Source organism: Nuphar pumila, chromosome 5 (assembly GCF_984573655.1).
Source record: "Nuphar pumila chromosome 5, dmNupPumi1.hap1.1, whole genome shotgun sequence".
Taxonomy (NCBI): Eukaryota; Viridiplantae; Streptophyta; class Magnoliopsida; order Nymphaeales; family Nymphaeaceae; genus Nuphar; species Nuphar pumila.
In genome coordinates, this window is record NC_143253.1 from 106,543,585 (window position 1) to 106,568,852 (window position 25,268).

The 25,268-nt window shown below is 40.2% G+C and overlaps 2 protein-coding genes across 4 annotated transcripts; both read right to left on the reverse strand.

The window, feature by feature from the left end:
• Positions 1-700: 700 nt before the first annotated feature.
• On the reverse strand, positions 701-6,765 carry LOC149838023 (protein ABSCISIC ACID-INSENSITIVE 5-like). Of its 3 annotated transcripts, XM_090007565.1 has the most exons (5): positions 6,500-6,765; positions 2,740-3,860; positions 1,608-1,679; positions 1,429-1,458; positions 701-913 (listed from the first exon to the last, which is right to left on the reverse strand). In XM_090007565.1, exons 2-5 carry the CDS (start codon positions 3,778-3,780, stop codon positions 839-841), a joined length of 1,218 nt encoding a protein of 405 aa, XP_089863691.1. In that variant the 5' UTR covers positions 3,781-3,860; positions 6,500-6,765; the 3' UTR covers positions 701-838. The 3 variants fall into 3 exon arrangements, 2 of the variants coding, with proteins under 2 accessions (XP_089863691.1, XP_089863692.1); XM_090007566.1 differs by lacking the exon at positions 6,500-6,765 and having other exon boundaries at positions 2,740-3,987; XR_016432156.1 differs by lacking the exon at positions 701-913 and having other exon boundaries at positions 1,385-1,458; positions 1,608-1,717.
• Positions 6,766-13,080: 6,315 nt separating this feature from the next.
• Positions 13,081-24,395, reverse strand: LOC149838024 (uncharacterized). The gene is made up of 3 exons (XM_090006322.1): positions 22,299-24,395; positions 21,100-21,221; positions 13,081-13,381 (listed from the first exon to the last, which is right to left on the reverse strand). Exons 1-2 carry the CDS (start codon positions 24,059-24,061, stop codon positions 21,215-21,217), a joined length of 1,770 nt encoding a protein of 589 aa, XP_089862448.1. The 5' UTR covers positions 24,062-24,395; the 3' UTR covers positions 13,081-13,381; positions 21,100-21,214.
• Between the last annotated feature and the right edge of the window lie 873 nt (positions 24,396-25,268).

Sequence of the window (25,268 nt, forward strand, 5' to 3'; positions counted from 1 at the left end):
GGAACGAAAAAGAAGCCCAAATATCGTGGTTACATCTAATTGCCTATTTTATCTGATGTATATCATTCTCTTTTGAGACAAAACATTTTTTGTCCCTCTTATTTAAGAGCTCACCTTGACATGTCATTTTTTGGTCTTCCGCTTGCAGCTCGAACGCTGAACGAGTAGGCCGCAGGCGGTCCCACGTTCGAATTCCACGGTGGTTACTCCTCCAGCTTGCCAATAAAACAAAAAAGTCGTTTGTTTTACAAGGACAATTCTGTCCCACCGATGCATAAAAAGAAAGCATCCCATGGATATGTCCATGCCCTTGATCATTGATCACACTACGCGACAAGGTTTCACGTGTGAGCTGCAGATAAGATTACAAGTATTTGCGCCGACGACATGGCTCCCCAACCACCCACTAAACCTATCAAAATATGTTGACGAGACCGACGGACGGAGACTAGAGAATAATGAATAATCATACAATAAACGCCATGCAGGCCCACATGATAGTGCCAGCCTGCCTGCGCCTGAACCCCCCAACCACCACCCTCTCACCATCATCATCCGTTCCACATTCCAACGTAAACGCAGAAAAGACCAAAAAAGAAAAAAAAGAGACGAACCCCGTCACCCAGAGAGAGAGAGAGAGAGATTGATCGTATTTATTGCTCAATCTTTAGATAATCTATAAGGCTAGACTGCTCCCCTGTACAAAAACCAGCGTCTATACGTATATGTACACAAAAACCTTAAGACGCCTCAAATTACGGAGAGCATCTTACGTAAGAAAAGAAAAAGCATTACTTTATTGAGTATATTGTAATGACTCGGCCATCATAATTCACAATCACCAGGGCCCAGTACGGGTCCTTCTGAGTGTCTGCTCTTCAGCTGCTGCCGTTGGCGCCAGGGCCTCCAGTAGCTGTTTGGCAAAAGACATACGAACACAACATCAACATCATACGACTCAGTACCGTAATATAACGGCACAAGCATGATATAAATAAATAAAAAATCCACTCAACGCCCCATTGTTCGCGTTTTATTAAAAAAAAAACGATTTCATTTATCTGAAAAGACGTTTCAGGACCAATATTTTAAAAGAAATTGTCAAACAGGAACATCACTAAGTTCCGAAATCACTCGCTAAGTCACTATGACTAAACCACGTTTACCCTGATCTAACTGCAATAAGCATACTACACTGTCCTTACTGTACGAGAACATAAGGAACGAGCATAAAAAAGATACTTCACACGTATCTTAGCCATGAAATTAGTTTCAGGTCACAAAATGTCTTTTCGGATAAAAAGGGTCTTTTCAGATAAAAAGGATCTTTTTTTTTGGATTAGGATGGGTCCCAAAATGGAATGGAATTATCCCAATATCAAATTACAACCTATCATTAAAAAGAAGAAGAAGCATAAGACAGGTTACCTTCTTTTTTCTCTTCTCCTTTTCTTCATCCTGCATCACCATGACCACAAAAGGACACATATCAACAGCAATCCTCTATATGCAACAACTCTAAATCCCTTTCTAACCAGAGTTTTTTTCGTTCCAATTCCCAAAATTACTTATACGGAGATTAGCCTGAGAGAGAGAGAGTGTGTCACCTGAAATTTTTTGAGCCCCATGTTCTCCTCCTTCAGTTGATTGAGTTCAGCTTCAAGCTCAACAGTGTAAGCCTGGTGCATGAAACACAAACTCTTAACCAATACTAGATCTACAGGACCAAATACAAAACTTGTATTAGTTATACCAATGACATGGACAGTAAATCATTGAGGGCTGTCAACATGGGTTATGTCATTTCCTCACCTAATGAGATTTTAGACCAAAGGCCTTGCCTAAACGTTTTCATAGCTCATAGACCCTACTATGGTCAATGGCGCTACTAAAATAAACCAACTTGAACTTATGGACAAGGACTGGCAGGAAAAATGAGGTCCAAGGGACTCCGAATCGGGAGACGACCAGGAGCCATCTCAGATAGAAGTCATTCTACCTACCCAATCTTCCGGTTGACAATAAGAATGATAAGGAGGATAGAAGACCCAATTCATCTACTTCACGCCACCTAAATCCTCATAATACTAATGGTAACAGATATCTCCGAAATCATAAAGGGTTTCTGAAGCGTAAAGCTGGCTATCCATGGCCCATTTCACGATGTTATATATAGTAGAATGTCTTGGTCCTTTATGGATGGTTGGTGATTATCTGAGTTATCTTTCGTTTGTGCAACAGTATTTGGCCTATCCGCTGGTCTTCAACCCACAAGTGAAAACCAAGACAATCAGAAAACAGAAACAAGAAAAGATTGACACATCAACCAACTCAGACGGTATATGATCATGAAAAACCAAATGTGTAGCAGCATAACACTTTCCCCAAATGACTACTTGGCTAGTCCAATTATAAACCATCTAAAGGACGGGAGCAGATACAGGCAATGCCACAGAAGTGCTTCAAGGTGATGGCAAGGACTTCAAGAAAAAAAAGGAGACCAAACTCGAGTAAGATTAAGGACTTGTTTTTAACTGGAAGATTGTTCAACCAGAGGAGTAGCATTGGTTAGGTAGAAATTCACGCAGAGCAGCAGAATTGCAATACAAATTAGGGATGAAATTAAACAACCACGAAGGGGGGAGGTTCACAGTGGCACCCAAAAACAACCAGCAAAAACGAATCTAACAAGCAATGAATAGAAGTTTCAGTGACAAAATTCAAAGGACAAAAAGGCACCTGCTTCCTTGCTCGAGATCTAGCAGCAGACTCCCTGTTCTTAATCATCCTTCTCTGCCTCCTCTCCACCACTTTCTCCACCGGCCCATCCAACGCCCTCTTCCTCCCCCTCATCCCCACGGCCATCCCATATCGCACCGGCGACATCCCGGGGTCAATCTGGCTTGTACACATCCCGTCCGATGAACGCGGACTCACCGGCGAGCCACACCCCACGGCCCCAAATCCCCCATTAGAGAATCCGCCCACTGCAATGCCTCCATTCCCGGCCCCACCCAAACACCCATTGTTACTCATCCTCCTCATCCCAGCATCATTGACACCCAGTTGGTGCTGCATCATCTGCTGCCCCATAGCCATCGGAAACCCTGGAATACTGACCGGAGGTATCCTATTACCACCCAATTCCCCATTTCCGGCACTCCGATCACCGTAACCCAACCCAAGGACCTGCCCAAAGTCGGGCTCTCCTACCGCATTCCCTTCATTCCTGAACATCGATGCAGCGGCGTCATCTCTGACCACCCCGTCATCTCTGACCACCCCGGCTTTGATCAGGAAATCCTCAAGAGTCATCTCGCCGAAGGTGGGTTGACGGGTATGAGGCGGATTAGCTGAACCACAGCCATTGTTGTGCCCGTGTTGCAATTGTTCTTGCTGTTGCTGCTGCTGATGTTGGTCCTGGTCCTTATGAATTTCAGACCAGACCTCTTCTACCGTCTTCCTGCTAAGGGGATCAGGCAAGGTGAAGGAGCCCTGCCTGGGCAAGCTGGGCTGTCTGGAGAGCAGCCCCTGGCCAGCCCACGTCGCCGCTGCGGCAGCGGACATGTCGTGGCTATCTTCGGCCGTCCAGATATTGGAAATGAACTCGTCCATGTTCATGGACCCGAAGTTCTTGCCGGGCTCGCCTATGTGGTTTTGGAACTCGTCCAGGGTCAGCGAGTAGATGCACGGTTGCCCCGCTAGAGAGAGAGACCCTGCCGGCCTCTGAAGACCTGAGTCCACAGACACCATGCCGCGGGAGTCGGTATCAGAACTCATCCTTTTCCGGCCTTTATACGGCGGGGAGAAAAAGTGCGCTTTCAGCAGAGAGCTTGTCTGGCTGGTAATGCCTTCCAAAGCTACAAAAAATAAGGGTAAAGCATGTTGAATATTATATAATTTATGTAATGTATGACATTGAAAATCAATAAACAACTTGTATTCACTTCATGATTCCTTTTGTGATTATTATAAAACCATGAGGACATGGTTAATAGAAAGGAATAAGATGCGCATAATTCTAGGCAAAGATTGACCAAAATTAATCTAAAAAATGAGAAAAGGAAAACCTAGAAGTACAATTACAAGTAGGGCTGGGGAACAAGACGAGCAGCTCCCCATTCGGCTCGGTGAGACGAGCCACGAGCCATCTCGTTCAGGTAAACGAGCCGAGCATGAACATCGCAAACTCAGCTTGGCTCGGTTCGTATAGGCTTGTTTTACATATTATAAATTTAAATATTATATATATTATATTCATAAAATGTATATTATATATGTTTTATACATATATTTTTCATGCATTATATGTATTATACATATATTTTATATATTATCAAGCATTAAAAAACACTTAAAGAACAATTTTTTTAGAAAATAAGACAGCTCGTGATCGGCTTGTGACGAGCTCGGGCTCGGCCAATTCACCGTTTTCACCTGCAAATTTGATGCCGTTAGTCTTAGTTTCTCCAGCACACTGGAATAAAAAAGAAAGCCTCTACTGAGAGAGAGAGAGAGAGAGAGAGAGACGAAAAAAACAAAAGCAAATCGGAAGATGACCATCAAAGCTAAGGTAACAGAAAGAAATTTTCAAAATTTTCAGACTAAAAGACCAACATTAACTTTTACCCAAAAAAAATAAGAAGGGTTGATAGGATTCTACAGTACAAGGACTTAATACTTGTGACTTCTCAGCATAAAGATAGGGGAAAAAAGACAGTAATGTCGTCAGAGGGTGCTTTGGACGCGTTCATCCAAGAGACTTGAACAGCAACCTCCCTTAGCCGTTCATTTTTTGTGCTTTAGATGCTGTTCATCTACGAGATGAATGACTCGGACAGTATTTGTGGGGATCCATATGAAAGGTAAACTATCCAACCATGTTGTTTGGGTTGCCGTTCATGAACGGCATCTAGCCTGATCCTGCCTAAAAAGAATCATGTCCAAAATTTGTTCTTTTACTTTTCTTGCTTGGACCCCTTCTTGGGTTCGGTAAACATAGCAAAACTTCACTCAGAAGTCAAGAAACCCAAGTGATCGTCCATTGAAGTAAAAATCAGAAATTACAATCTTTGACTCATGACCAAAACATGCAAATAAAGCAAAAACCTATGTAAAATACAGAAACCCTTACTCCAAAGCCAAAAAAACACTACCCAAAAAATATCTTGTGGGTATCAAAATATCAACATCACCAATAAAGCACACATTTACAAAAGAAAAATTACTTCAACCAAAAATGGAAAATCGCAACTCCTTCCCCATGAAACCTTTCCCTTAAACAATCAAAATAGAAAAATTCAATTAGAGCCCCACCCTTCGCCTGGTATTCCAGAAAGAGCTAGACCCATGTTTTCTGAAAAAACATTTCATGACCGAATTTTACTTAAACTGTCAAATAAACGAACTTCGGCCACATAAAATATCATCTTTATATTTTAACCATTGGTCTGTAAAGGAACAGCAGCTTAGAAATTTTAATATGCACAACTCACGGTTAACAGCTTAACCTGAGTTACTCTCCACCTGAAGTCGCTCGACTCCACTTGAGGTCCAGAAATGTCTTTTCCTTCAAGAGGACTCTTTCTTGGTATATCAGGCAAACAAGTGTCTATATAAATGAAAATTTCCCTATCAAAACGATTCGCAAACGCCCTCAAAAGGAGAAAAACGAAAAGGAATATACTTCCAGAGGCAAACTTGAAACCGACAAACAAGACAAAGAACACATAAGCCAAAAAATAGACACAAAATACAGATAAAATCCGAGGCGATCAGTCCGGATCCGGGGGAGGCCTTAGCGGCAAGTGGCGTTGAAGATCCGGAAGGCATATGCGTAGCGATGCGTATACATCCGCCGAAATATAATTTAGGTACAAAAGCATTTATGCACATAAGAAAACAAGCCCTACTTCATAAAAAAGAAAGCAAGCAAGCAAGCATGCACAGAAGCAAGTTTCAAAGCAAGCTTGAGAACCATCCATTTTTCTTTACAAACTCTTCCACACACACACACACACACACACACACAAGAACATGCATGCAAATGAAAAAGAAAACAAGGAAGCGAATCCCAATTGGACCAAACTTGATTCTTTCCCACATGTCGATTGATGAGGCACCAACACACACACACGCACGCATGCACAGGCACCAATCATCATCAACATGTTTTGAGACGAACAGTGCATCGAACAACGGAAAGACGCCACAAGAAGAAAGAACACATACATGCAGGAAAACAACACTCCCAATCTGACTGCAATAAATAAATAAAATCCAAATTCACACATTTTTTCCCTAAGAAATCTTCACATAAAAAGGAGAATTTTCGCAAAAGACGCACTCAAAGACCAAAATCGAGACCCGATTTCACCGGAAAAGACAGAAACGTCCATCCGAGCCTGTATAACAAATAAAAGCAAAAATCGACTCGGTCAAAAAATAAAAAATCGACGCCAAAATACCATAAAATCGGACAACCGTCCGATTGGCCTACCTCACATATCAAGCCATCATCCCCACCGTCCGATCCATACCAGAAGCTTCAACCCCTAACTACTCGCGAGTTTTACCCCACCTAAACCCTCACCTCTTAAACTCAGCCAAGATCTCCAGCTCTAACACTGCTCTCACTCGCATGTCGCCATCTTACCCCCAAGCTTCTCTCTCTGAAGATTCTCAGCCATCGCCGCCGCCAATCGGACGGCCCAAGATCCCCTCCTCCTCTCGAACCAATCGACTCCACAACAGTAGAGAGAGAGAGAGAAACCCTACCAAAACCCAGAGAGAGAGCCTCTACTCTCTACCAGATGGTACAAGCGTCTAGCAGAAGCCTCTCGTCCTTTCGCCGTTTTATACTTACCCCCACTTTTTTTCACAGATGCGATACATGTATATTACTGTTAAATTTTATTGTCAAGGCAGTGGTTTTTGCCTTGCCACCTGTATCCCCTTAATTTTCAATTCCCAAAACATTCATCACCGACTCTCCACTAAGCTCTATAACGAGAGGATTCATCTGTAAGGCTCCTCCGCGGTCACTCTTACTGCTAACTGGCCCTTCCTATAGTTATCCTCTCGCATAGTTGTGGGACCCGCACTCTTTATTTCTACTTCATTGGACGGATTTAACTACATTGACTGTCGGCAGTGGGCGCGCAGCCCGAGCATGGCTTCCCTGTACGTCTTACCGACACGTGTCTTACGCGTGTCGCCTGGGAGTGCCCTTTTGTCGTGAACGGACATGGCGGGATCCGCACGTGCCTCATGTCGTGAAGGTCTGTTTTCTTTTTTCGCGGGAATGAAAATTTTGGCCTTTCTCTTCTTCGGAATTACGGTCGTGTCCGAACCGCTCCGTTCGGGGGGGGGGGGGGGGGGGGGGAGATGAGTGGTTACGATCTAAATTACTGAAGCAAGCAGATCTATCATGGACCAAACCATGGTTGATTCAAATCCAAACCCACATTTCAGCAGTAAGTCCAAGTCCAAGCTCTGAATTTGAAAGTATATTTGAATCCCAAACCAAAATTTTATACGGAAAGGTTGGATCTGGGAAAAAACAGGGTGGAAATATGCTTTAAATGTAGAATGTAAAATGGATTAGATTTGATTTGGGATCTGAGACACATCCAATGAAAATATTTATTTGAATTAGAGAAGGGTCCAAATCCAGTACGAAATCACTCTCTGAACGTATTTTAGGATCCATATAATAAAAATGATGCATCTTTCTCCAAATCAGAAATCCAACCAAATCTGATCCATTTGCACTACCCCTCGCCTAAATTGACATGTAAAATGGGCTAATTGGAGATGGATCCTTATCCTATTTGGACTTTTTTTCTACATTTTTATTAGATTTGGATTTAAAACAGTATTCAAATCCTGATGTTTCTACTGGTTCTTGGCCTGGATGATATCCAGCTAATTGAATTCATGGTGCTTGGGTAGACACAGATCCACGTAAGGGTACGTGGATTGTACAAGTTCGCGTTTGGTATTTAAGCAACTCCATTTAGTCATATTTGTATCTACAAATTAGAATCAAACCAAGACGAGTTAAATTTGCTCAGATCCTTTAAACCATCTAATTTAGGTTGGATTCATTTTTGGGCTTTTTATGTTTAAAACCAAATCCTAATCTGACCCTCAAAATGATGAGACCCGTACTCCCTTTTTGCATTTGGTTAGGAGCTAATAGAAACCTGGTTAGGTAAAGTTTTACTTCATCTGTATCCAAACATGAACAAGGATGGACCATATGCTATTAAGAAAGATCCGGGAATGCATCTGACCTAAATCCGATCCCTCACATCCAACTGTAATCAGAATCCGATCAAATAGCTGTAATCAGAATCTGATATCCCTCACATCCAACTAATGGGAGTCAAATTCGGGTCAGATCTTGGATAACATCCGAACTGGTTGTCGTCCGCAGATAAATCGATTGCCGAATCGTCCCAGATCCGAGTATCCGTTCTCTTTAACGGTAACGAACCGTTACGGGGATATCCGTGCGAATATTGCCAAAAGTACTATCTAATATTGTCATTCCGGTTGCACCCAAAAGCTGGGTAGGCGGTGGTACGCTTACGGAATCACGCCTTGTTTTTTGTGAAATTCACGATTTTACCCCTAAAGAAGTGAAAAATAACGAAAGCGTCCTCCCACCGACCTAAGGCTAGGGGACAACAAAGCGTGCCGCTTGACGAAAATGCCCTCATCCCCTTTTTGCAGCTATGAGCTCTATCCCCCCCTAGGGGTTGCCTAGGACAGAAAAAACAAAAGATCTCATATGGGTGAAAGTGGATCGGGTTTGAGGGGGATACTTGATTCGATTTAGATGCATTATCTTCAATAAGGATCATTAGCATTCAGATCACATTCGAATTCGCTTAATAAGAATATGTTCGGATTGTATTGATTTGAGTCAATCAGTATTTAGAGTTCGGACATAATCCCGAATTCGATGAGATAACTTAAAAAACTTGATTTTAGCATTTTTGTATTGCCACATCTTTCGGGCCACAATTCCCATTGAATACTTTTAGGGATTGGGGCGGGTGCTGGGACCTCACCCCGTCTCAAAATTTTGCCCTCCATCCCCAGTCCTGAGAACTTTGGATATTCACTCCTGCCCATCTCAAAAACCCGGTCCGGTTCCCTCATCCCCTTTCATATAAAGAAAAATGCCAAAAAAAAAAGGAAATATAAAAAAATGTCAAAAAAAAAAACAAATGGAAAGGAAATATATGTCAATGTTTTTTTTGAAATCCTCAGCGCTTCATATAAAGAAAAATCCAGGAACTGAAGTCCTTAAGAGTATCATCACTGTTCATTCAAGAAAGAAACCATGAACGATTAGGTTCAAGAGGAGATAATTATGAAAATTTGCAGAAAGCAACCTCAATTTTGAATAGATCCATATACAGAATCAGATGATCGTTGCTTAATCATGTCACCAAAGCATTGTCAACTAATGAAATGTTGCTTTTTCATGATTTTTCTCCAAAATTTTCTTATCTAGTTGTAAACAGCACAACTAAACCGAAGATGACGACAATGATTAGTTCTGGGAGGAGTATCGTTCCCTCAGTTTATAGAAGCGAAAGAAATAAACAATTCTTCATAAACTGAAGTTTTTTCCAAGAAAGAAAAACAGCATTTAGAGGGCCTAGACGCCCTCAATCAAGAGGAATTAACAAATCAAAATCTCCCGATTCACTTTCATCGGCCTGATTTTCAAAAGCAGAGAAGAACAATCATTTGGACTTAATTCCAAAAAAACAAAAAAAAGGACGCTAAGAATAGAAAAACATAGCTGTTGTACCAGGGCTCAAATGAAAAAATTGCGCTACCAACCTATTTCGAACAGAAATCGACCGAAGAGAGGAAAGTGATGATGCCAACGGCAGTACCCAGCCAGTGTCTAGTTCCGCCTTCCTCCGCTAGGGTCTTTCCCGGTAAATTAGAGTCGTAAGAAGAAGAAGAGGAGAGAGAGAGAGAGAGAGAGAGATCGTTTTAGAGTTGAAAACTTAAGGTTAAAAATATATATATAAAGGATTAAATGTTATTTTATAAAATAATAAAAATATATTAACAGCTAGTGAGTCTGGGACAGGGTAGGTCCACCCGCGCCTGAGAGAGAAGAGAGAAAGGGATCGTTTTAGAGTTGAAAACTTAAGGCTAAAATATATATATATATATATAAAGGATTTAAATGTTATTTTATAAAATAATAAAAATATATTACCAGTTTTACTAACGAGGATTAGGGGCGAGTCGGGGCAGGGCAGGAGAAAGGGTAAGTCCACCCGCGCCTTCATTCCGGTACGGATTTTGATTTTCACTCGCATAGGTGCTGATTTTCACCTTCATATCTCTGTTTCATGTCCTCTATTCTTGCTCTAAATGGGGCAGGTTCATAAGGATTTTCATTTTTCTCCCAATCCACTACCATTCCTAAATACTTTTTGGGTCTGGATTTGGATTGATGGTATGGCATGTTCGATTGACACCTCACGGCATGCTGCACACGACGATCTGCACCATGTTGCTGCCCAACTTAAATAACAGGCCGGGTATATGACCCGTTATGGTACGCCAAAGAGTCCCAAATAACTAACTAGTTTCGGGTTCGGGTTCGGGTTCGGGCTCAGGTTGTATTGGGACCAGAAAACGCAAGCCAAAACTGACCTGATATAATTTAAAAAGCATTTACAATACATCTTCCCCCCGCAAGAAACTGCCTAAGGAAACACACCTATAAGCCGGGTCGGGTTGGATGTTTGGAAAGAAATACTTTAATCCGATCCACATATTTCTTGTGTCTGGTTTTGGCGTGAATCCGTGATCCAGAATGATATTGGGGTCGAATTTTTTTTAACTCGTACCCGGATATTTGAATTGGATCGGATCGGATACCCGATACAAACTTTACCCGTTGACGCCTGCACCTGCTACGGAATGACGTTCGATCATAACAAAAGCGGTCGGAGTTAGAAGAGACAATTTAGAGGGTGACACGTGGCATGTCATGAGGACGTCATCGTCACGTGATGAGATGCTTGCACTACACGATTCAAACCGTACGATTGGACAATCGTCACGTGTCCCTTGAGGATGGTTATCCACGTATGCAGAATCCTTCATCCTTGGCGACGGAGCGGCATCAAATTTTGTACCGAACCGAGTGCGTGGCCACGCGGGATGCGAACACCCTGACTTCCTTGTTTTCCAAGCTTTGTTGGAACCAGGATACGAATCTTGGGGAGTTCCGATCAGATCGAGACTGGAACCGACCCAACAAGTCTTGCGGAATCCTTCATCCTTGGCCCACTTATCTGGCATGGGCACTTAGTGCACGTCGACGTCGTCACCATGTGTTGGGACGTTGCAAGTTCAAATCCTAATGGTATGGTTGTATAACCGAGAGGGGTCTGCCCAGAGCCGTACCTGTGTTTTATGGGGCCTGAGGCGGAGGGAAAAAATGGGCTCCCTATTAATAGTAGGAATTGGGGGCAGCGCTTTCGATTTTTTTTTAAAGAATCAAAATAACAATAAAATTTGCATTCACATTAAACAAATATAATATTCCAAATATTTATATTATATTAAATAAAAATATATAAAATATTTATATAAACCACCTAAACAATACTTGTCTGATTGTTTTAGAGGCAAAAATAGTTATCAAATCAGTTTAATCAAGTTGTTCAACATTAATTAACATAGATTAACTAATACAAATATTTATATTATTTTTAGATTTAACTAGAAATAACATCAATTAACAGAAATTAACTAACAATAATTAATAGTAATTAACTAAAAAAAATTAACTACTAACAGAAATTAGAAATCAGAAATTACAGTGAAACAAGAAAGTCAAGAGAATAAGACACAACCTGATAGTATCATCATTCAAATAATGATAAGATTTATATTTTTACTAAACAAATATGATATTCTAAATATTTATATTATATCAAATGGGGAGCTCGGGCCTTAAAAATGGCCCCCTAAATTTTTTTTGGGCCCAGGGTCCCTGAGGCCCAAGCCTCATTGACCTCTTTACAGGTCCGGTTCTGGGTCTGCCTAACCCGAGCTTTCTCGGTTGAAAAAAGAAAAAAAAAATTGACTTGTGATTTAACGTGAGTTGAAGGACAATAACAAATGTAGGCGGGAGCGGATCCTGTCAAACCCTGAGTGATATTAGCAAAATGTCACCCAGCGTTTACAACCACAAACCCCGCATCTGTGCAAGTGGGACCCACAGAGTGGAGTTTGTGGTTGTAAACGCTGGGTGACATTTTGCTAATGTCGGCTATCAATGTAGGCCCTGTTTGGCAGTTTTCAAGAAAAAACAGAAACCGTATTTGGAATTTCAGAAACGTGAGGCCCATGTTTGAAATTAAGAGCAATTCTCTTTTTCTTAAGATCTCAAAATTTAATTTGTTGCAAAAGTTGCTCCCAACGAGAAATCCCAACTCTCAAATTCCATGCTTGGACCAAATATACTGAATCAAAATCCATGTTCGATTGAAGGCGCACGTACATCTCACTATTACAAGAGGTGGTTGGATGGATACAATGCTTCTGACGGATGGGATATGGGCTGAATCATGGTTGATTTGAATGCAAACCTGAATTGTTCCAAGCAGTAAGAATTCGAGTGCAAATCTAAAATAAATCCAACGGAGTAGATAGAAAACCCGAATACCAATTATATGTGATATCATTGGTTCCCAAATAAATAGATTGAAAAAACCATGTAAAAATTATAGGCTGATTAAACTTTATCCAGATTTGAACACAGATCCAACAAAAAATGACTCCCAATTTGGGAGTCCAGCCATCAACTCACGTTAGAGTTCTCTTTGAGACCTATATTCAAAATGTGTCATGTTCCTCTCACCAAATTCCCCAAAGTACTACCAACGAGAGCACTCACCTGGCGAGATGTCAGTGAACTCACGCGCACCAAAAGGCATCACTAAAAGCTTTAGTGGCGCTTTTGAAGCCTAAAGGAAACATTTTTTTACCTTTAGCGGTACTTTTGAAGCACGCTGAATCATGTTGATCAGAATACTTTTTAATTTTGGATGGAGATTCGGTGGTCAGAATTTTCCAACCCACAGAGTGGGCTTTCAAGTTTCAACTCCACAAACCAAACTTGCTACAAGTGTTCATAATGAACCTTCATAGTGACATGTTAAAAAGATGTTAAACAAAAATCTAGGATAATATACAGCTTTGACCATCTTCTTCCACTGAGAAAATCACCTTTTCATTTTTCCCCAACAGAGTCTTGAATCTAATGAGGATGAACAACAGCACAAGATCGACTTGTCCAATTTCACCTTCATTTCAACCGAAACTGAAAAATTAAAAGGAATGGACATAGGTCAATACAATTCTTGAAAAGCATTATCAAAACACACAGTCTAACTGAACCAGGACAAGGTTGCAACCAAGAATAGTTTGGCCACTTCAAGTACATGGAAAACGCTATGGTTAAAAACAACTGTTGCCACGATCCAATCGATAAAATCATACCGCTTAACCAACAAAATTTCACAAAATTATCCATGAAACAAACAAAATCTGACCTACTTTGCACCAAGATGGCATACAAACTTTCAGAGTAAGGAATGAAAATCCAAACCAGTAACCGTCTCCAGTCTAGAAAATCAGTCTCTAGAGCATTATAGTTTTGTTCATCAATTGATATTGTCTACACGTACAAGATCTTCTAGCAAGCTTAGGATGTCTCCCAGTAACAACATAATATGGGTAGCAACTTAGCAGACCGAGGCTCTAGCAAATTTGACTAGACCAGAATCAAAACTCCAAAAAACGGCAAAAATATGGTCACCAAAGCTTAAAGTTAGGGGCCATTTGGATTATGCAACTTAACAGTGCAGCTAATGAGTTCACTGGGTTGTTATGATGTTGGGGTGTCACACCACCAACAATGTTAGCAAGAACACAGAAGCACAACCAAGGTCAACACTAATCAGTGTCATCCATCATGGCATTAGGCATGAGACCCAAACTGTGCAACCTTTTTCTTGATAGTGATATGTGCTTTGCATCATACATACTTTTATAGATTTCTTACATAGGGCTCCGATATAGTGTTTGATCAGTTATAATCATACTGATAAATATTGGGAAATTTGTCATATTTAGATCCCTGTCTTAAACCGCCAAAATATCACATTATTTTTAGAATATTGTGATATTATCATTTTAATGAAATATCATGGTTTTATCGCAATATTTATGTTTTTGTCTGCTATTCAAAATTTGTTCCTTTTTACATATTTTTATCCTAAGTTTTCCATTTATTTATTTTTGCCAATGAAAACCTGAGGATAACATAAACTTGCAATACAAAAGAAATACAATATAATCCATGACTTACTAATAAAGTTAGCAATCTCTAATCTAATGAATCTGAAATTAAATATACTGCTCCTTTGCAAAACCGGGGTGCAGAATGCAACCAGAAGGACCATACTTTCACCTTATCTGAAACAAAGTATTTTTTCAAAGTCCAGCCTCACCAAAATCACTGATATTAGGAGGCCGACTTGGAGCTCTAACAGGCAATATGATAATCAGATCCCACAATAAACTGCAGCAGCTCAGTATTGACTTGAAAAAATTCCTCGTCAAGTTGCTTGATTAAGGGGATCTAAATCACAAAAAAAAGAACCTGTTGTCAAGTTGTTCATCAAGTTCAGGAACAATGGTGAATGATACTGCTTGAAGTTTCAAATTGACTGAAGCAGTTCCAATTCAAGTTATTCAGTCTAGATAACTACAAAGATCCAAAGATCAGCACAAATCAGCACCAATAGTGTAATACACTCTGATCTAACCTGGAAGGTATGAGTTCAAATCCAGAAGCGAAGCACTCAAATTAAGCCTTTGAGAATGAAGTGATCTGATAGGATGAAAATTAGCAGGGTTCAAATGAGATAGCTGAAAAGAATCATTTATGGATCTGGATCCAATCCAGACCCGTATCCATATAAGAGTTGTGTTATGTTGTAATTTTAAATATTCATTAAAGGGTATTTCTGTACCCTAATCTTTGTAATCTCTTATATACGTATGCTTTGAATAGATCAGTCATGCATGCTAGATTCAGCCGTGACCTGCAGCTCTCTTTCTCTTTCACTCGTTTTCCTCCTTGTGCAGGTAAACCTAGAGTTCACCTCTTAACATGGTATCAGAGCAGTAGAAAGCTGGGCCTGGGATTGCTTCTCCAAAAGGACTGTCCAAAGAGATCTTAAGTTCCAAGCCGAGAAATCTGTGAGTTCAATATATCTAATCTGCGTCTTCTCTAAATCCCTCTCTAAATCCAAAACTGTGTCTTCTTCAATCTGCATTTTTTTTTCTAAACCCAGAATCAATCTGCGTTCCTTTTTTTCTAAACCCAGACCTCCAATCAATCTACGTTTGTTCCTCCTTTTTCTTAAATCAGCGTCCTTTTAAATCTGTGTTCTTTTCTGAACTTATACCTGCGTCTCTTCTGAATTTATATCAGAGACGTCTTTAAATCTGTGTTTCAACCTATAAAGTGTTTTTTTGTGTGTTTGTTAATCAGCGTATTCCTGTTCCTTTAATCGCCAATTTCTGAAACTACTTTCTCTAAAATCAAGAACGTCTCTCTCCACGCCGAAATATCGACTCCCATCTTCTTCTCCTGTTGCCTTTGCTCTTTTAAAGGGATCAACGATCTGCTGCCAATCTGGTTTACTTGAAATTTTTCTGTGTTATCTATATCATTCTTACTGTTCGAGATTACAGGATTTGTTGAAGACTAGTTATATTCATTCAACAAGGGATTTTTTATCAATCTGAAACCGATTCATCGTTGACAGCATCAGACCTCTTATGTTCGCTGGCCACGACAGGATATAATTTTCCTAGTTAAACTCTGCAAAAAAAAACAGGCAAAATATTAAAAGTGATTGATTTTTTATCAATCGACTGAATCTGGTCCAGAAATTCTCCTTTTCCTTTATTACCAATCTCTTGTGTTTCCCTCATTCTCACAAACGCCTCTTTCTTCTAATCTTCTTAGTCAACTCGTCTCTGAGAAGTTAAACAATAGCAATTTCTTGACTTGAAAAAGAGAGATTGTCCCTTTTATAAGGAGTCAAGATCTCTCTGAACATCTGGATGGGTCAATTCCAACCCCTCCAGAGTTTATCTCGCAGGAAAAGGAAGATGATAAAGGGGCATCTTCTACCGTGCTTCTCAAAAATTCAGATTACATCGCATGGATGAAGAGAGACCAAACATATAAGTTACTTCAGACATATTCGCAAATATCTGAGGCTAGAGTTGTGTTTCTTAAGCGAGAATTTTAGATGTTGAGGAAAGATTCCATGTCGATCATGGAATACTTAAATAGAATGAAGAGTATCACGGATCAGCTGGCTATCGTGGGATGTGTGGTTAATGATAAAGATAAAGTAAAGCAAACTCTAAGCGGATTGGGGCCAGATTATCATGTTCTAACAACGTCCTTATTGTGTCTCCCAGAGCTTCCTAAGTTTGAAGATCTACGTGCAAAATTGTTACAATATGAGATGAGTCCGAAGGGGTTTTCTGAAGAAAATCATGTGTAATCTGGGACTCAAGAAGTTCTTGCTATAGGGCTGGCGTATGGCAGAGGAAGAGGATGTGGTGCTTTTCGAGGCAGGAGTGGACATGGAAGACCTGGTTTTGGGGGTCGTGGGCTACTTCCAACGCCCAATGTTTCTTCCAATCAGCAAGGTCAAAGGCCCATTCCTACCTGTTTTTTATGTAACAAAATGGGACATATTAAAGAAAATTGTTCGTTCAATCCCCAAAATAAAGGAAAATCTTTGCAATTAGAAGCCAAGAAAGACACAGAAAATTCAAAGGCTTGGGGAGAAGTAAAGGAGTTACTATTGGCAGCACTGAATATGAAGCAAAATGATAAAGGCACTTGGTATGTTGACTCAGGGGCAGCAACCCACGTTTCAGGTGATGCGGGTAAACTCCTAAACCTTATTCCTTATGTTTGTAGAAATAGCAGTCACAGGAGATGGGACTCACCACTCCATCTCATACATTGGAAATGTTGTTATACCCATGTCTAAGTCTTCCCTTCAACTTTCAAATGTTCTTCATGCCCCAAATATTCAGAAAAATATTGTTTCCGTCTCAAAACTTGTTGATGATATTAATGCTTTAGTTGAATTTACTCTCTCTTCTGTTTATGTCAAGGATCTTCGCACGAGGGAGACATTCGCTGAGGGAAAAAGGCGAGGCAATATGTACATTTTTCAAGAGTATCCCTCCTCCACAGTTCATTCCACTTGTTCATCCCTGAAACTCTATCAGCATCTATCATTAGTTTCATCTGAGTCTGTGTTCGTTATTTCTGAATGTAATAAGCCAATCCTTTGGCACAGTCGATTGGGTCATTGTGGTCATCATTTCATTGAAAAACTTGTCTCAAATAATTTGATTCCTAAGTCTAGTCTGGGTTCAGAAACAAATGAAATAAAATGTCTGAATTGTCATTTATGTAAGAGTCATGTTTTACCTTTCATTCAATCAATAAAAGAGCTTCAAGGCCTTTTGAGACCATATGTTCTGATGTCTGGGGCCCTGCCCCAATTGCTTCTGGTTCTGGAAGTAGATACTACCTTATCTTTGTTGACAACTATTCACGTTACACTTGGATATTCTTCATGAAGCATAAATCAGAAGTCTTTGGATTATTTCGAAAGTTCTATTCCTTTATCAAAAACCATTTCTCTAAAAACATTCTACATTTTCAATGTGATGGAGGGGGAGAGTTCTCCTCTAGTGATTTTATTGAATTTCTCCAGCATAATGGAATAAGGAGGATAGTGTCTTGCCCACACACACCTCAACAAAATGGGATTGCTGAGAGGAAGCATCAACATATTGTTGAGAGTGCAATGAGCATGATGCATGATAGTAATCTCCCTATTACTTTATGGACAGAGGCTTTTCACTCTACAGTGCATGCGATAAACCGCCTGCCTATGTCATTGTTGGAAAACAGATCACCATACTTTACACTTTTTGGCATTCATCCTGATTACCATGAATTACGTGTTTTTGGATCTGTTTGTTATGTGCACATTGACAGCTCATTAAGGCATAAGTTTCAAGACAAAGCCTTGAAGTGTAGATTTGTGGGGTATGCGGATGAATATAAGGGGTACAGGTGTTATGATCCTTCGAGTAAACACATCAAAGTGTCGAGAAACGTTATTTTTAATGAGATGAACTTTGATAATCAACCAACTAACTTTTCTGGCTCAGGATCCAATGTTGAGGTATATTATCCATGGCTAAGCTCCGAACTCTTCTCCACCATTAATACTGAATGCCCTTCGAATTGAAGTCAGAAGGAAGCATGTGAGGAGTCAGAAGATTCATCACAATCAGAAGAGGTTGATGGTCAACCCTTGGAAACAAGAAGGTATAAAGGCATCGTCTACACTTGACGTGAAAAGGAACTTCCACCTGTCTCTACTCCCTGTCCGGACCTTAATATGCTTCCTACTTCCTCAAAGATGTTGCCTGTCAGGAGGTCTACTCGGGCTCGACACCCACTTGACAAATGGGTCAACTACAAAAAAATTTCACTGGATTTTCAATTGTTTTTTACAGCCATAACCAAAGAAGATGAACCTTTCACCTTTTATCAAGCTGCCAACTCAAAGAAGTGGATTGAAGCGATGAATGAAGAAATTGAAGTTCTACATGAATGTGGTACTTGGGAGGTTGTTTCCAGACCACCAAATAGAAATGTAGTCGGATCAAAATGGGTGTACAAGATTAAATATAAACCTGATGGGAGTATTGAAAGGTACAAAGCTAGACTTGTTGTCAAAGGATTCACACAAGAGCAAGGGCAGGATTTTGATGAAACTTTTAGTCCTATGGTGAAAATGGGGACCATTCGAATTGTGATGGGTCTAACTGTTAAACATGGATGGATATTAAGTCAGCTAGATGTTAAAAATGCCTTTCTGCATGGAGATCTCAATGAGGAAGTTTATATAGAGCAGCCCGCAAGATATACAGAACAAGATACTGATCAATACGTGTAAATTGAAACGAGCGATATATGGTTTGAAACAGGCATCTCGTTCTTAATTCGAGAGTTTTTCGCTTGAAATACAGAGACATGGCTTCTCTAGGTCTCTTCTTGATCATTCATTATTCATCTACAAGAAGCAGAGTGTGACCACACTCCTATTGATATATATATATAGATGACATCATCATTACAGGTAACTACGAAACTCATATTGAGGAAGTAAAGAAATTGTTGAATCAGAGATTTAAAATGAAGGATCTCGGAGATCTACGATATTTCCTTGGGGTGGAGGTCGACAAGACATGCAATACACTTACTCTCACTCAATACAAGTACACAATGGATATTCTCAGTAGAGCGGGTATGATGAATTGCAAACCCTTGGCAACCCCAAGTGTCATACATCAGAAACTGAGCTTTAAAGAGGGAGACTTATATGAAGATCCTACTAGATACCGCAACATAGTAGGTATGTTACAATACCTAACATTCACTAGACTCGATATAGTGTATTCTGTCAATCAGGTATCTCAATTTATGCATGAACCTCGTACATCACATATGGAGGCAGTTAAGAGAATACTAAGATATCTAAAAGGCATTGTCGACGATGGACTTGTGTACAGAAAAAGTGGGTTGAATCAAGGCGCACATGAGATCATTGTTTATGTTGACGCTGATTGGGCAGGGGATCCAGATGAACGCCGATCGGTATCTGGTTATTGTAGTTTTCTTGGGTCAAACCTGGTCTCTTGGAGCAGTAGAAAGCAGAAAGCCATAGCTAGATCGAGCACAAAGGCCGAATACAGATTGATGGCTTCCGCGACTGCAGAGGCTACATGGATAAGACATCTCCTCAGAGAGAGGAGAATCGATTGCTCGATCACTCTTACTATGCGACAACCAAAGTGCCATCAATATGTCCTTCAATCCTATTTATCATAGTCGAGCAAAACACATTGAGATAGATCAACATTTTGTAAGGCAAAAGGTCGAGGAAAAAGAAATTGAGCCCAATTTTGTCGGAACAGAAGAACAAGTTGCAGATATATTCACAAAAGGATTAACAAAGGACAGGTTTTGGATGTTAAAAGGCAAGTTGTTCATGATCCAAGATCATGCACAACTTGAGGGAGGGTGAAAAGAATCGTTTATGGGTCTGGATCCAATCCAGACCCGTATCCATATAAGAGTTGTGTTATGTTGTAATTTTAAATATTCATTAAAGGGTATTTCTGTACCCTAATCTTTGTAATCTCTTATATACGTATGCTTTGAATAGATCAGTCATGCATGCTAGATTCAGCCGTGACCTTCTGCAGCTCTCTTTCTCTTTCACTCGTTTTCCTCCTTGCGCAGGTAAACCTGAAGCTCACCTCTTAACAATAGCTAGATAGTTAGGTCACTCTATCATAACCAAAGGGTCTTGGTACGAATCCACAAGGGCTATCCCCCAGCTTGTATAAAAAATTAGCAGCTGTGTAGCCTAGTTTAATATTTTATCTCCAAAATGTAGGAAGTGGCTGAGATCGCTGAAGACAAAATTATAGAGGACATAAATATACTTATCTGGATATTCATGTTTCCAATACTGGGGGAATAGAATCACACAACTTGTAAATCAAGATTATGCCACTTAAAACTGATTACAAAACCATTCACAGTTATCAGTCCATAAAGAAGACAGGGAATAAGTGGAAACCATGGAAAGCATAAATATCTTGATAAGCAAAGTAAATGACAACTCTTACTGTGCTCACAATTCAATATGCAACTTACTCAGAATTAATAAGTAGCTTACCCGCCCACTATAACAAACTACCATTTAGTATTTAATATTTTTGATTTGTGAGTAACCATATTCATTAGTCAACTGTAATAGAATATATCAAAAATAATACTTCACAGAAGAAATGAAAGCTGAAAATAAACAAAGAAAATAGACTAGATGTAGGGTTGCTTACACGTATGAAGCAACTTGTTCCAGCTTTTCACCATCAGACATAGCCACACACATATCCTTTTCTCTGAAAAATAGAAAATATGATGAAGACCTTGAGCTAAGCCACCAGCCTAAAATTAGTCCCTGAATACACAGAAAAGAAGAAGTTACTAATAATCAACAAAGAAGTACCACATCTAGAAATAATAGAATTTTCAAGCATGCAAATAAGTAGAAAGGGAAACATGAAAAAATACATCAAAGATGCCATACTGAGATACACAATATAAATGTAACTCCAACGCCACCAAGATGGCATGTGGGTTTTCACAACAAAGGAAAAGAAAAAACATGCCAACGTTGATATAATCTGCACTTTTCATGCGTAGCAGTTCACGGGCCAGAAGGTAGTTTTAACTAAAGATGTGATGTACAATTATGCAGTGCAAGTCAAAATCCAAAAAGATTGCAACAGTCCTCAAGTCGAATTCTCGCTAATAAAAAAAGCAAGAGGATCAAACTCTAAATGATGATGTGTTTAGAATAAAGGAGGCATCATCTATATACTAAACTGGTGACATTTTACCAAGTGATAAGTTCTTCTCAGATTACTTAAAAACATTTCTATCACATTCATTTTACAATGGAGTACTTCTGCTTCCTCTACCTGTATATTAAAACTTCAGTTAGACACCCATAGCAGAGATCCTTCTAATCCTATTTGCAGTATTTCATGATCTCACTACCCAAAAAAGGGGTTAATGAAAGCCATAATCTCCACATTTCCATATTAAAGATATCATGGCTAGAAGTGTATCACTCAATGGATGGTTAGTGATGATTAGCTCCCCAGCACCTTCTTATAATTTGCGATGGAAAAAATTCATATAAACCAAAAAAAGAGAGGAAGAAGCTAAAAATACAAGTTCATCAATCAAATCAATAAAGCAATTACAGAGAATAAACTGGGAGAAGAATCCAACCCAATTTCTTAACATCAATTGTCAAGAAGAAAAATGTCTTAACTCCACAAGACAAAGATCCGCCTAAGATGGAATTTATATCCCACTGAACAATATAAAAAGGAATATAAAAGGGAATTCACAATTTGCATTGCAAACATAGATGGAATTTAGAAATATTCGACTTTGTACTACCATACCAAAAACAATAATCTCCTACTTTAGAGTTGACAATGAACATAAAATGACGGTATCATACCAGTACTTGATCATTCCATCCCAGCCACAAGTAGCAACTTTGCTTTGCTCCAATGGATGCCACTCACAACCAATGCAAACGCCCTCGTGACACTTCAGAGTTCGGAAAACCTTGCAACTCTTCCAATCCCAAAACCAGCATTTTCCTTCTCCATCCCCAGACATAACAAACCGTCCATCAGGTGAGAAATTCACTTGACAAGCATACCCAGCAACAATATGCCCAGCAAACCTCTTCTTCTTGTTCAGTTGAAACCTCTCTCTTGTACTATATATCAAAATCTGATTATCCAGGCTCTGAGCAGCAAGCCAGTTCCCATTTGGATGAAGTGAGATGGATGGCATTGAATGCATATGAGGTTCACTGATATACTTTATAACAACTGGAATTCCAAATTCCCATACTCTAAGAGATTTGTCATCACTAGAAGTAACAAATCTTCTATTATTGTCAACAAATGTAATCGTGTTAACCGCTCCAAGGTGCTGATCATACTCTTGAGTGATCTCTCCGCTATTCATATCCCACTGAACAATCTTTTTATCACTCATTCCTGCAAGAAGCACATTCTGCTTGTCTTCATCGGGATTGAGCTTAACCACATACGGAATTTTACCTGTAGAGAAGGTGGAGATCACCTTTCCGGTCTCGGTATCCCAATACTTGATGTTCTTGTCATAGCCAGCACTCAGAAATTTCGTGCCATCGTTTGAGAAAGCAATATCGCGAACAGCCTTCGCGTGACCCATGTAAGTTCTCATGCATTTACCAGAGTTGAAGACGTCCCAAATCTTCACCTTTGTATCCATACCAGCTGAAAGAAGAAGGTGCCCGTGTTTGGGGAAGAATCTGATAGCAGAGACACCCTTGGTGTGCCCACTCCAAGTGTGCACCCATCTCTTCGGAATGTAGCAATGATCATTCGTCGCCTTTGCATCCTTGGGAGGAAGGATCCAAGACCGCCCCTGATAATCCCTCTCTTCCTTCCCATGAAAGGTACTCTTTTCTGTGAATTCTGTGACCCCACTCTTCTCCCTCTCCGCCGCCGCCTTCTTCTCCGCGTACTCCTCCGCGTATTTCTTCTGCTCCTCCGTTAGTTCTGTCTGCACCCCTTCTTTCTTCCCGGCCCACGGGCTCTTCCGATTCTTCAACAGCCATTCTTGAGTCTCCGGGTTGTCGGCCTCAGGATCCAAATCTTCCTTCTCGCCGTCGTCGCCGTCCTTCTGCGACTCCGTTTTCCTCCTCTTCTTCTGCTCGTGCTTCGGGATGTTGTAAACCGACAACCCACTGTTCTTCTGCAATGCATCCAGATCACCAATGTAATTGTTGCCCACATACCCGGAAGGGTCTGCTGCATAGCCATACTTGTGGAACGTGTTGTACTGCTCATCAAAGAGAAACGGCTCGATCGCTGCGTCTTCGACGAACCCTAATTTGTGGTTTCTCATCCCCTCTGCAACTCCATCCTTGGCGTAGGGATGCGAGGGGCCGTAGATGGGCGCCCATAGTTGATCGAAGGTCGGATTGAAGGAAACCGCATGCTGAACGGGATCGATGGGTTTCTGGAAATCGCGGGAGAGGTTCGGATCGGCGACTCCCAGAGCAACCACGGCGTCGTCTACTCGAGGAGCGCAGCTCTTCGAGGGTAACGACAATCTCAGCGGCGAAGAATCCGGCGAGGACGGCGCCGATCCGGAATCCGGTCGCCGTTCCGGGCTCGATCCCTCGCTGTTTTCTTCTTGGTAATCTCGTATCAGATTCATCGCTGACAAGAACAGAAAATCCACAAGAACGGGAAGGGAAATACCAAAACCCCAAGAAAATTCTATCAAACAGAAACAAGTCTCGTGAATATCTGTACTTAAAGAGTTTTCCAGGAACCAAAATTCCGACGTTTGGGTAGGGATTCCGGAGAGGAAAACCTTCAGGCAAAGAGGCAACCGAGTTCACGGAAAGGGGAACAACAAATCCCCAACTTATTCCGGGAAAAAGAAAGAAGCCGAAGAAACCCTAACCCCAATTTACAGAGCAAAACACTCATCCGGGAAGCTCCCCAACGGAGAAGAAAGGGCTCAAAATGAAAACCCTAATTTCTCAAAAGGTTGGGCGGGCTTCTGTAAATATGTCAAGGGTTGAGCGTGTTTTTGTAAATTCATTTTTTCTGCTTCCTCCTGTTTCTTGAATGGGTGGGTCGGAGTTTTGACCTGGATTTGAACTTGATCCGACTCATATTATTTGATCTAGTAACTTATACCTGAATTTTGGGCTGGAAACAAGCCGAGCCGCTCGTGGCTTGGCTCATGTTCGGCTCGTAAAGTAGGCTTGGCAAGCTGAATATGAACAGTAGATACTCGGCTTGTATAAACTTGTTAGGTAATAATAAATATAATATAGATATATTTTACATGCATTATTTTGTAATCTTATTTTTTTAGCAAGAAAGCAGTGTATTTTTTCTATAAACAAGCTGACTTGAACTCAGCTCGTTCAACTCGGGCTAATTATAAGTGCTCGCCACAAGAATGAGCCAATCCATTAAAATCGGCCGATATCGATTAACTTGGTGCATAGCTTAACTCTACATGCCTGCTCTGAATCGGCCGATATCGATTTTCAAGTGAATCGTTTTGAATTAGCCAAAAAACAATTAAAAAATATTATGTTTTGACACATGTTAAATCCATTAAAACAATACTAAAAAAATAAATTTAAGCTATTTTTTTATATTTTATTAAAAAATAACTTATTTAGGTAAGTATTATATCAATTTTTTGGAGGTACGTAACGTATCGGCCGATATGCACTGATATTGACAACATTGCCAAAAACATTTAATGGTTAATTCACTTAAGCAAAATACACATATACAATACTAAACCACAAAAGCTACCTTACTAAAACTTCATAAAGAAAAGATTCAACAAACCAACTAACAAACAAAACACGGAAAGATTCACAAACGAAGTCAGA

Coding starts and splice junctions, on each gene's coding strand:
- LOC149838023 (XM_090007565.1), bottom strand. CDS start 3,780: ATGAGTTCTGATACCGACTCCCGCGGCATGGTGTCTGTGGACTCAGGT. Junction 1,680..2,739: donor GATCTCGAGCAAGGAAGCAG/GTGCCTTTTTGT, acceptor TTCATGCACCAG/GCTTACACTGTTGAGCTTGA. Junction 914..1,428: donor AGGAGAAGAGAAAAAAGAAG/GTAACCTGTCTT, acceptor TTTGCCAAACAG/CTACTGGAGGCCCTGGCGCC.
- LOC149838024 (XM_090006322.1), bottom strand. CDS start 24,061: ATGAATCTGATACGAGATTACCAAGAAGAAAACAGCGAGGGATCGAGC.